The following is a 13,189-nucleotide window of genomic DNA, read 5'->3' on the forward strand; positions in this document are numbered from 1 at the left end:
GGTTCATAAACAGCTAACATCATATCTGTCCCTCATCTATGAAACCTTGATATGTGTGTTTCTCCCTTTTTGTATACTCATTTGAAAAGATTAATTTTACAAGAGAAAAGAGAGAGAGAGAGAGAGAGAGAGAGAGAGAGACTATTTTCCTTTTACCCCCCTTTTCTTCCTTTCTCTGCCTCTCCTACCAAACATGGTGTGAAGCTTGAATGACTGAAAGCATTTCCTCTCCACTGCCTATTACAGAATCTCTTTCAAGTTTCCTATGGAAAATCACAAACACCACCCTCATCAGTGGCATTATGGTAACAAGAATCTGAATTAATGTGGACCTGGCAATACTGCTTTAGACTTAGTTTAGCTGCCATTAATGCATCTGAGATCAGCTTTTTATTTTGGTTTATTGGTTTTATCCATTTGCCCTTTTGCATAAATAATTTCAGAATTCAATTTGTAAGGGCATTTGGTTTTCTACACAAGTAAAACGAGAAAGGGAGCCAGTTCCATTGCAAATGGCTAAGGTGATGCACCAGGCAAGGCCGAGGCAACAGTTAGTAAAATATCTAGGAGTGAAATTTAAAGAGGTAACTGTGCAGTCAACAAAAGGCTGGACCAGCATCAAGGCAGTGTTATCTTGTGATAAATCTCATCTCAAGACTTACAATGTTCTGTTACAATCAGATAGAAAGCAGGGAGAGTTCTGTAATTTGGTTTTACCTATACTAGGCTAAAATGTCAGGGCTCCATGCTAATACTATTATTATCAACTGGTTTTTGGATTCCTCATTGCTAGAAAACTGTGCTTGTTGGGAAAGTTCTGAGTTAAAAACTGTCATGCTATACTATTTTCCTATTGGGTAATTTTTTTTAAATAAAAAAAAACAGCTAGGTAGTATAGTAGACTAGTGGTAATTAAAACTCAAGACCAAGGCTTCCAAGCCCAAGATGAGTCTTTCATTTTTAACATTTTTAACTCAACTCAGTGACCTTTGTATTTCTTCTTTACAGATTACATTACCATCAGATGCTTTTTCCCTGAGAGATAAAACTCCCATACCAATGTTGGAGGGATAAATCAGGTGAAGTAGGTGAGTTCCCTGACTCTCTATAGTTTCTTCACTCGTTGGAGTTCATTTAGCTTCATTTTTTTCTTTTCATCAGGTCGGTTTCTCTTGGCCTTGAACCTCCTTCTAGCTTTCTAGGTGGAAGTTTCATCTATATTTAATTGCTTAATTTATATCGGATTTTCATGGCAGATATGTTCAAGAACCAACTGCAGGAACTTGCACAAAGAAGCTGTTTTAACCTCCCTTCCTATGCCTGCATCAGAGAAGGACCCGATCATGCACCAAGATTCAAAGCGTCTGTGAATTTCAATGGTGAGATCTTTGAAAGCCCAAGCTACTGCCCTACATTGAGACAGGCTGAGCATGCTGCTGCAGAGGTAGCTCTCAACATACTGTCTGCAAGGGGTCCTTCAAGGTCTCTCACTGCAAGAGTTCTTGTAAGTTCCTTTGGATATAACAACTCTTTCATATGAATTAGCTTTTGTTCGATATATAGTTTTCTTGATGGTAGACGAGATTAAAGCACACCCTGTTCTCTTTTTGCTAGATTTGTCTCATCTTGTTTCCTTTGCTTTTGTATGCATGAAGGATGAGACTGGTATTTACAAGAACCTCCTTCAGGAAACTGCTCATAGAGCTGGGCTTAACCTCCCTGTATACACCACGGTAAGATCAGGTCCTGGTCATGTCCCAATCTTCACTTGCACAGTGGAGCTCGCCGGTATGAATTTCACGGGTGAGCCAGCCAAAACAAAAAAGCAAGCCGAGAAGAATGCTGCAATTGCAGCCTGGTCTGCCTTGAAAAGAAGTAAACTCCCATTCCTCATTTTTTTAGATTATATTATCATATATTAGTATTTATATGTTAGTGCATGATTATTGTACATATTTGAACAGTGCCAAGCTTAGATTCGTTGACAAATAAAGAAGCGGACAATCGTGAGGATCAGGATCAGGCAGTTGTGTCAAGAGTCCTCTCAAGCTTCAAGCCAAAAGATGAAAGCAAACAATTTAGGAGGAGGGATTATAACCAAGCAAAAAGAAGAATGGTCAGGGGTAACAGGGACATTGGCTCTCCATCTTCTTCCAGGTCGGTTAACTCTCAACTTCATCAACAGTGGAGGCTTATGGACCTCTTGATGGATTCTGCCTTGGATGGTTCAACACAGAAACAAAACAGCTTTGTATCTCTCCTTCCTCCACCCCCACCTAGAACAGCTTCAAAGATCTTACCACCAACTTCATCTAGAGACAGTCCATCTAGCTATTTCTCTAATAGACCCATTCCGATACACATTAGGGGTAAATCAGAAATGAAACTGCCTCCTCCGGTGCTGGAAGAACATCTAAAGGATGAGGAAGAATGGCTTGGTATCAAACAAGATGTCATCAACAAGTCCATTGAGAAGGAAGGTTCAAGTTCTAGCAATTTAGTTTCAAGTAGTAATGTCTATGGGGCAAGTAGGACTTCTTCTATATACAGGGCAATTCCATTATCCAGTGATGGGAAACTCAATCCTTGCATGCTTGACAGCGCAATAGGAACTGAAGCAAGCCAGATTATCAGCAGGCTTTTTGGGACCCCAAATCCATCTCAAATCGCACCAACTTCTGTCATGGCACCTACAATGGCCCAGAACATGTACACTGGAGGGTTTAACCCACATAGGATTGCCCCTGCAGTTAAAATCAGATCAGTGATCCCAGTTTGTGCAGCACCACCAGCACCAAGCAGACCCCAAGAAACAACCCCATCACAACTGAAAGAACCCTCATCAACCAGCCGAAATGCTGCTGCTCCTCCTAGTTCAATGTCCATGCAAATAGGATCAGCTGAGGTCTCATCAGCCAGCTCAGTACTGTTCAACAAGTCACAGCCAAACTCAGACCAACTCAGTTCTGAGTTGATGAATCTACAATTATGAAGTAAAAGCCTAATGAGACTATCTAATACTATCAAGTAATTAACCCATTATTAGCATTTCTCGCATGTTTTTATCTCTTGGGTTGGTCACTAAATATGCTTTTTGGCCTTCATAAAACCATGGGTTTTCTCTTGGATTTGCCTCAAGGAATCTCTTTTGTAAAAGATCATGGAGTATATTTTTATATAATTTTTCACCCTTGACATTTATTAAATCGCTGCAGCAAGAGAGAGAGTGAGAGCAATGAGCATTAAATGGGATCTGGGAGAGTGGGTTGCAGGAGATAAGAAAGAGAGAGCGATTGAAAAGAGGGGGCAGATGGGGTTAGCAATGAAAGGCACACAGACTGTTAGAGGACGAACAGACACTTGCAGCGATAAACGCAAGCAATTAAGTTTCCCTCTCAGCAAATATTTAATACCCTTGTCTTCACCATTAATGCTTCCTTGCATCTCTTCCTCATCTTCTTCCCTCTCATTTATTACCACCTTCTCCTTTTTAGTTCTTTTATATATTAATTCATTTCTTCTCTCTTTCTATCCTCTTTTGTTTTTTCTATTTTACTATCTTTTGTTTGTTTCTTACCTTTTTTTTATCTCTAGAGTGGGTTCTTTTGGACCATGGAAACTCCCAGACTTCCAGGAAATGGTAGAACCATAGATATAGGTTGGAGAAATGCAGGGAATTTTGATTTGTTTATGTTTTTTATTCCAATGTTTTTGAAACTCCAAAGTAGCCGTTAGGCCATGGGGCACATTTGCTACAAAAGCGGGGTTCTTGCTGCTGCTCCCATGTGTATGAAAATTGAAAGCTCTGGCCACATGGGGACAGTTGACCTTCATCTGCTGAAGCTTAAAAGCAATAGGAGTCAGCCATAAGGAGCTAGTGGGCTTGTTGGACACAAACAGCAACAAGGCAGGATGGAACTTTTGCATTAGCATCACCTTCCTCAGATCACTGCCAGGCTATTTCTGATGGCAGTGAGTTTAACACCAATGTGCTTCTAGCAATGCCAGACTATTTCTTGATGGCTTAGGGAGGGTCTCAACATGCTGATCATTTCTTAAAATTTTCAGCCAAATTGAGACTTTTGAGTATAAAACAAGTGAGGGTTTGAGAAATCTCAAAGGTGTACGAGTGTGTGAATTGGAATGGGGCTGCTTGTTTGTCTCCATGATAACAGTAATAAAATTGAGAATTGGACTCTCTCTCAGGGGCTAACCTAGTAGACTGGGATCAGCTTTCAGTTGCTGGATCCTTAGCCCTATGTTCACTTTTTTTGGGCACCAAACCAGACCCTCCAATGGCCTCAAGAATATTTTCTTTAGGATTGAGGCCTTAAAATTAATGCCGTAAAGGTAAAATGTTAGTTTTCCCTTAAAGAGAAACATCAACAAAAATTTGAGCTACAAAACTTGACGTTTTCCCTTAAACATTGCATGGAAAGCCAATGAAAGGCAATTCAATGATTTGCAAACAGAACCTTTCATGCTTTTCTATGTACAAAATAGCTTGTGCAATCATCCTTCAACTTAATTCAAGAGGCAAGCAAGCTTATTGAAATACATGCAAAAAGACAGCAGTCAAAATAAATAAAATATATATTGAATAATTGAAGTTTTTACTCCAAATATGCTAAAAGCATAAAAGAATTTACAGGAAAGGGGAGAGCCCCGAACAAAACAGAACAGACATCTAGCTAAGATTGTCTGGCAAAACAAAGATTTGAATATAGGTTTAACAGGTTGGTTGGCAAGAAGATGAATTGATCTGATCTAGCCTCTTCAAAATGTAAGGGAGAACAATGTGGGCTGCCTGACGAAGCTCATCCACTATTGCTGGTCCGTGAATACTTCCGTACATTCTTTCTATAAATCTGAAATTACAAGGATTAAAATAGTTGTCCACCTCCTCCGGATTTGGCTGCTTAATTTTGCCCTCGCTTATGGCTTCATATAACTTAGTTGCATTCTTCTTTGTCGAACGCAGCCATTCCAGCAACATATCTCTCTCATACAAGTAATCTTCATGCTCATTCAACATTTCTTCATAAGGGTCTATACGCCTTACCTTGCCACTGTTGAACAAACCCTTGGAATAACAACAGTTATTCAGTACTTTAAGATCGCCAGGTTCGCTGCCGCTACTGATCTCATTTGCTGAAAGATTCTTTGGAAGAAATCGATAGCTTGGTGTCAAGTCATCAAGCTGTGCTTGTGGAGTATTACTCTTGATGTTTTTGTTTGGTTTCATCGCTTTGTCTTCAGCTTGCGGTGATGGCTGACTTAAACTCTCATAAAACTCCAAAACGTGACGAAAATCTTGCTCAAACTCTGGAAACTCGTCGGCCATCATCTTCATCGTGTCACCCTTTGTGATTTTTCCAGTGCCATAATAGTGCAGGCATCGCAGCATGGTCAGATATTTCTCAGAACTGGTTTCCTTCCTTACTTTGTCACAGAACCTTAATGCTCGAGACAGACGATCGTTTCTTGAAGTAGATTCAGGGTGGTAAAGGATTGGAACTGAACCAGAAGTTAACCTCAGCCTGATGATCTTCTTGTTGCGTCCATGGTTTTCTCCAACTCCCTCCTCAGAACCTGCTGGCCTCTTCCTTTTGTTGATGGTCTGTGCTGATTGTAATGGTGGTGGTAAACCATGAAAGACGTTGAAAGGATAAAGAAAGTGGTCGAATAATCCAGGGTATTTTCCAAGCAAATCTTCCACCATCTCCTTCAAACGGATCATAGTGATTCTTCCACTGCTGTAGGCATGAAGGTGCTTCAGCATAGCCGAATAGTCATCAGAGCTGACCTTTCCCTTGAACTTGTCACAAAGTACCTTCATCTCCAAGGAAGAAAAAGGGGTGAAATGTTGCGTTGAACTGACCCTTTTGATTGGTTTGATGACTGAAATATAGTAAAGCGGTTTACGCTGTTAATGTTGGGTTAGAAGACTGAAATACTAGCGCGCAATTCAGCTGCCAGTGGAAGTAGGAAGGAGTCAGTTGAAATCAGGTGACGTGAATGTTGGAGGAAAGCTTGACTTATTTCTATCCATCGGATTTTACTTGAATGCCCTTGTGTTTGTTTTGAAATCAGGGACTAAATTGCCACTTTATTTTGTGTACATTATGATCTGTCAATCGTTGACTCTGGTCAATTTTGTTTTTTATATTTTAAACTTATTTTTCATGTTTTTACTTTTTTACTGATTCATTACTTAACCTCTGTAAAAATAGAAGAGAGACAAATATTCAGGTAATACTTAGTACTTTTTTTTTAAAATATCTTTGTTTTTTACATTACAAATTATTTTTCTTGATTTTTTTTTACTTTTTGTATTACAAAATCAAAATTTTGGTCTTAATTTCCATCAAAATAAAAGAAGGGTAAATTTTTGTTTCAATGTCTAATTTATTTGGGATATCTCAAAATAAAGTCAGATTCTTACATTATAATAAAACTATTTTTCATGAATTTTTTGTTCGCCACGTATTTGACATTTCATTGATTCTCAAGTTGATTCTTCTCGTCTTTCAAGCGTTTTAGCCTTCATAAGAAACGTAATTCGTAAGCTTGGTTGAAGGAAATTAGCAAAAACTGCATTGGTGCCGCTCTATATAAACCCCTAAATTTTTCACTAAGGGAGAAGGAGGAAACCCTAGCTAAAGAGAAAACTTATTCTCCCTAAACCCCTTCTTCTTCAACCTCCGGGAAACCCTAAACAGCAACCTGTGTTCGTCCTCCGCTCTCCAAGATTAGCCAAATTAAGTCATTTTTGCAAACTCATACTAAAGACTAATTATTTATCTTTACATGCTTTGTATAGTTTTATTTAGCGTTTTATGGACAACAATTTCTATTTTATTTTGATGCATTAAGTTCTGAAATTCTTTTTCATCATGTTTAAAGTATGACTTCACTTCTTGTTTTGTGATTAATTAATTAGAAATGATATGCTCTAAGTTCATATAATTATTTTTTCTTCCTTTAGGATTTTACTTTAATATTCCGTGTCTTATTTCATAGAATTTGGACGAAATGTGTTCATATGCAAATCATGCTAATTTTTAGTATTTTTTTTTATGGATTTTCAATTTTTTCATATAATTCATTATTATCATTTTTCGTTTGTTAATTTGGCTTATTTTTCTTTTGCTTGATGGATTATTGGATATATACATGATCTATAGTCTAACAATGATTGATAGTTCCTTGTGTTTTATTAGTACTAGTAGAAGTACCCGCGGCACGTGTATCGATTTGGGCAATTTGGTTGCATTCTGCTTTATGTAACGCAACAATCCCACCAACACATTCTCTCGCACAACTCATCTTCACATTTATTTAACGGTCTTTCTGTCGTTACCTTGTCACCCGTGAGCCAACCCTTCAAATAGTAGCAGGTTTCAAGATAAAAACTAATAGCATGTTTGGTTAGCCATTCTCTCTTTATTCTCAAAAAATTTTGATTCCTTTATTTCGTTAAAAATTAGTCTAAAAAATAGTCATTCCACAGGAACGGTTTTTTTTCAAAATTCTTTAAAACCAAGAAATAACTAATATCACTCTCTCTCATAGTATTAACTATTCCATAGTTGAGGCATAAATTCAAAAATTGATAAAGATAAAAATACTCCTTACAAGTTTGAAAAATTACAACTTCATTTGTATAAAATATTATTTTTCTCTCTCTCATCTTTCTCTCACTTGGTTCCAACTTTTAATAAAATATTAATATTTAAATTATCAATTATTAATAAAATAAATTATAAATTATTCCTATTTAAAAACAAAATAAATTAAAAATAAATAAACATAATATCATTTAAATTATATAAACAATATTAATAATTAAATCATCAATTATTAATATTTTAAATAAATTACCAATCATTAATGTTTAAAAAATAAAATAAAATAAAAAATTAATCATAATAATATTTAAATTAAATAAAATATTAATATTTAAATTATCTATTATTAATATTTTAAATAAATAATCAATTATTAATTTTCAAAAATAAAATAAAATAAAATAATTGATCATAATAATATTTAAATAAAATAAAATATTAATATTTTAAGATATAAATAAATATTAATGTTGAAATTATCAATTATTAATATTTTAAATAAATTATCAATTATTAATATTTTAAAAATAAAATAAAATAAAAATTAATCATAATAATATTTTAAATTAAATTAAATATTAATATTTAAATGATTAATTATTAATATTTTAATTAAATTCTAGATTATTAATATTTAAAAAATCTAATAAAAATGAAATGTCATATAAATAATAAAGGGTGTTTTTGTCTTTTTATTTTCTATTCCTTTTTTATTTCAAAATTATTGTTACCAACCAAACACTACAATAAGTCATAATAATTATTCCTGTCCTATTCTCTTTGTCATACCAAATTAAGTAATAATTATTCTATTCTATTCCCACATAATAACTATTGTATTCTATTCTTATCTATTCCGCCAACCAAACATACCATAAAGAACATTAAAAACAAATGTTGAATTAGAAGGACGTTAAATTAGTACTGGTGGAGTAATTACGTCAAGCAGTTGAGTTTTTTTTTTAACTAAGAGAAGGTAGATTTGAACCTTACATAAGTAAAAAATAATGTACTAATCAATGAGTCAAATGTTTAAATACATATAATCAAGATTGTTCTCCCTAGATGTAAGTTCAAAATTCATTTTCTTACAAACCCACCTGCTAAATCTATAATCAAATCTTTTTATTAGAAATTAGAATATTAGTCAGACAATCTTAACTAGATGTTTGTTTTGTTTTGTTTTGTTGTGCTCTTCTTAGCAAGACTTTTCTGCATTTTGCATATTTGGAATTCTTTTTTTAATTTCATTTGTTTCTTCCATTTAATACTTTAAAATTCCATCACACAATTAATTGTTAAAGAAAGAGAAACATTACATTAGACTTTAAACCAAAATAAAAAAAACAGAAGTATCTCCAAATTAGAATAAATAGAACCTCTTTAAATAAAGGAGATTTGCTAAATCAAATCTGCAATTTTCAATGGAAAACCATGAATTACCCACCATGGAAGTCAACATCTGCAGTTTTTCTTTTTTGTAAGAATGGTAACAGCAATATTCCTCTCATATTTGCGATAAGGGAGACCCATTGCAACGTTGTTTCAAGTTGGTCGTACCATAATTGGACTAGTCGTTGTCTACCTATTGTTTGCTGGTGGGTCTTGTTGTTTTTTGGATGCCATTTTCTTAGTGACTACCTCAACCCCATGGCTCGATAATGTCTATCCCAAAATCATTGGTCGAGAAAGTTGCTCCCCTGATTGTACGCTGATAATCATTATTCTTATGTAATGTGACACTGATTTTTCAGTCTTTCAACTACAAAATGCTTATCATGTCCATCCCAAATGGTGCATGACTCTCTGAAATTAGGTAAATTTCGTTTATTTTCTTCACATGACATTTCATGATTTTTTTTTCTTAATTATTAGTATTTTATAGATATTTTTTATTTCAGTTAACACTCTACATAATTTCCGTTCCCACATAATATTAGATTGTTAATTTTGTTCAATTTAAAAATATAAAAATAGCTTTTAAATATGGATAAATAAATTAATTTTGAATCGAGGATATCTTACTAATTTTATTGAATAAAGTTAATCGTCAACCCCTTGTAACAGAAGTTATGCATGCGTGGAATACTAATTGAATGTCCAAAACAGATGAACCCAATTGTGTTAAACTGAGCCCATCTGAAGAGGGTTGCTGTGGGCTGGAATGTAAAGCTCATCGAGAGGAACCTCATCCAGAGATGGATTATTTGAGGCCATCATCAAATTCAAATACAAAAAACTGGTGAAAAGAGGCAGAAGAAAGGGCAGAAAAGGGGTAACGGTTTGATGATTTTGTTCTATGGCGGTTTGGGAACCCTTCAATGGTTCTTGTTAGGAGAAAATTGGGTGGTTAGATTTTAGGTTGTTTTTGGTGTTTAATGGCTTTCGTTCAATGGTGGTTTCTATTGGGTGAAATTTGGGGTTCACTTCTATATTGTTTCTGGTGTTGTTATGCATAGTGGTAATTATTATATATAGTTTTCTTTAAAATGACTCTCTACATTTATAATAAAAAAAATTGTCATTGACTGAGTAAAAAAAATGTTATATATGAAAAAATTAAAATAAAAAAAATAAATGGAATTTCCTTAAAATTAAACAATCATACCACTCTTTATTTCGTTCTAGCTAGACCAATTAACAGCATAATGCACTTGGATTTCACAATTAGTTAATCACTCAAGTAGGTGAGTGAGAAGCATTTTACATTACTTATATCAATGAATGAACCTAATTAAAGTAGGTGAAGATGGGGATATATGATTAATTAAGGTAATCTTCCAGGTGGAGCATGCATATCCAAAGCTGTGGGCTGCAGGAAACCAGTACCTGAGGAAGAGAGAGAAGCCATAAAAGAAAGGAAAATTTTATTGTTGCTTAATGTTGACAAACACAGCTGGCCTGGAGAGAGACAAATCCCACGCAGTCTGAATGGGAAAGAAAAGACAGAATTTTGGCTTTTGCATTTATCTCTTTTTCCTGTAAGAATAACGTGCCTGTGCTGTTCTGCTTTATCTAGAGAACCCTCCAGTGCTTGGAACCTTGGAAGCTAATCGTGACACTTTGCAAACAAATCCACCTTTCACTTCTTCTCTCACCTATGCTTTTATAAATTAAATATATTTGGTTATTGCATTTTTTATTTTCATAAGAATAAATATTATTTAATTCTAATTAAATAAATTGACAAAATCAATTGAATTCGATTGATTCAGTTCAATTTGGTTTATTTTTATTTTAACTTAATTTATTCACTTATTTCAATCGATTTATGATATCCAAAACTTACAATTGAATCGAGATACAACTTGCTTCATCTCATTTTTTATTACACAGATAATCACTAATTATATTCAATTGTAGTAAAGTAGCCACCTTCACTACCATAATTGGCATATATAGCTTGTTTTGTTTGACAATTTAAAAAAAAAAAAAGATTTATTTAAGGACGGAATCCAAACTTTCATATATAAGATTCAATTACTTATCAAAAACAATTGAATGCGTTTATCACATTGAATATTGATGCTTTGGATAACCGCCAGCATATATCAAGGGAACATCAAACGGGGTTCTTGAGGGGAATCTATTTTATCTCTATTGCATAAAGATGACCAGAAAAGTTAGGTGCATCTCCTCTTTCATGAATAGTATTATAATTAAATTGTAAAAGAATTAGTGAGTTCATTAATACTTTAATTATATAAAACTTTAACATAAATAACATAATTAGTAAGGTTTTTTTACATTTTAGTTATGTCATTTGACATCACTTGTATCAACGTTCGTCCGTCCCTATCCTCCCTGGTTCCTTGAATTTCGGGTTGGTAGCCTATTACTTCATGCTGAAAAGTTTGGTTGGATTGCTTAATATTGTTCATCCAGAGATATTGTGGAATAAAGAACAGGATTTTCATCTTTGGGTTGCTTTTGTTTGAAGGCAAAATTAATTTTATCTGCATATAGAGTCAGTTCAAATCAAGAATAGGACAAACTATATCTAATTAATCATGTTCCCTTCTAATCCACGTTAAACAAATTTTGACCAATTTTTTTCCATTTTTAAACTATTAATACTTTTATTTTTTATATATTATAAATTTATTTTTCATATTAAAAAATAATAAATATTTATATAGTATTTTTTTTTCAATTTTTAATATAAAATAGTTAAAATCAAAACTATTATCTTAAATTTCATAAAAATTAAAAATAAAACAAACATTTAAAAACAATAAAAAATGATATTCGTAAATCATTACTGCAATGAGATATTACTTCTCTGCACAGATTTTTATAATATTCAATCATTTTCATTGAAACAAATAATTATTCAATCATTTTCTTTGAATTTAATACCAATTGAAATAAAATATTTCATATATATATATATATATATATATATATATATGCCTCAAACATGATCTAACCTAGTCAGTTCCACCCCATATGTCTCCAACAAAGTTGATCCAAATAATTCCACGTCCTTCACACGTCTTCAACTCAACATACATATGTATTAGAGAAAAAAAGACATTAGCCAAATCTCTTCTAGCTAAGCCACTCTCAAGAAAACTTTATTCATAATTAGTAACTAATTACTTAATATTTTAACTTAATCACCGCCTAATGATGGTAAAAGCACCACCATCTGGACAGGTAAGTCTACCGTGGACACACATCATGCCCATGCGAACCACCTTATCCACCGCCTGCCGGCTCCAGCTCATCATACCGTGTTATCTACATTATCCTTATCCAATAGTTACCATCCACGTGTCTCCAGCAATTTAAATTCATATTTCTTGCACGCATCCCCGCACAACTCTCTGCTCTGCCTGTAAAATCTTAACAAATATTCGTACAATCAAGCCAAAAAATAATAAGAAAAAGAAAAAAGTTTAAATAATAAGAATGAAGGGAAAGGAATTCATTAATTTTAAGATACTCGAAGTTCAATCAAATTAAAATTTATCTTACATCTTACTCGAATTCGAATAAAATTAATATTTAAAACTAGCACTCAGTTATTAATGTTTAAAAAAATTCAAAATTCCAAATAAAATATTATATTATTAATAAAAAGTAATTAATAAATTAAAATTTAAAGTTATATTTAAAATAATTAATAAATGTAATATTTATGATCGAATTTTAAACAGTAAGTATCTTATAATTATTACTCAAATTAAATAATTTTACTATTCAAAGTAACTATTGCCGCCTTACCGGAAACAGATATTCGGTGGATATTCTATTGTTGTTACCTTTTTGCCCTTTCGAAAGGTATAAGACAAATAGTTTGTTCCAACTCTCATCCCTTACGTCAACAGCGCGTGGAACAATCGCCCAAATCACGCGGCAATTTTCCTTATCGGGCAATTCGGGGTCACCTAATCGGAGAGGGTAGACCAGTTCACACCGCCTCGGCGCGTCAACACCAGGAAACCCTTTCAAAGGAAGACAATTACTAAGTTGACCAGAATGGTCTTAACAAAAAGACCAAATTTTCCACGGAAACTTCTCGTGAACCCGGGAGTGGCAAACAAAACACCGTT

The 13,189-nt window shown here is 33.6% G+C and overlaps 1 protein-coding gene across 3 annotated transcripts; it reads left to right on the forward strand.

Moving 5' to 3' along the window:
- Positions 1–957: 957 nt before the first annotated feature.
- On the forward strand, positions 958–3,138 carry DRB3 (dsRNA-binding protein 3). Of its 3 annotated transcripts, none has more exons than XM_007031888.3 (4): positions 958–1,088; positions 1,257–1,504; positions 1,656–1,875; positions 1,965–3,138. In XM_007031888.3, the coding sequence occupies exons 2-4, from the start codon at positions 1,259–1,261 to the stop codon at positions 2,990–2,992; spliced, it is 1,494 nt and encodes a 497-aa protein (XP_007031950.2). In that variant the 5' UTR covers positions 958–1,088; positions 1,257–1,258; the 3' UTR covers positions 2,993–3,138. The 3 variants fall into 3 exon arrangements, with proteins under 3 accessions (XP_007031950.2, XP_007031949.2, XP_017975096.1); XM_007031887.3 differs by lacking the exon at positions 958–1,088 and adding an exon at positions 1,097–1,161; XM_018119607.1 differs by lacking the exon at positions 958–1,088 and having other exon boundaries at positions 1,250–1,504.
- The last annotated feature ends 10,051 nt before the right edge of the window (positions 3,139–13,189 follow it).

The sequence above is a fragment of the Theobroma cacao genome, chromosome 4 (assembly GCF_053813885.1).
Source record: "Theobroma cacao isolate CCN51 chromosome 4, ASM5381388v1, whole genome shotgun sequence".
Classification (NCBI taxonomy): domain Eukaryota; kingdom Viridiplantae; phylum Streptophyta; class Magnoliopsida; order Malvales; family Malvaceae; genus Theobroma; species Theobroma cacao.

Bases quoted from the DNA above. Each gene is read 5' to 3' on its own strand.
- DRB3 (XM_018119607.1), top strand. From the start codon at position 1,250: ATGGCAGATATGTTCAAGAACCAACTGCAGGAACTTGCACAAAGAAGC. The intron at 1,505-1,655 runs GTAAGTTCCTTT...GTATGCATGAAG, and splicing joins CTCTCACTGCAAGAGTTCTT to GATGAGACTGGTATTTACAA. The intron at 1,876-1,964 runs GTAAACTCCCAT...ATATTTGAACAG, and splicing joins CTGGTCTGCCTTGAAAAGAA to TGCCAAGCTTAGATTCGTTG.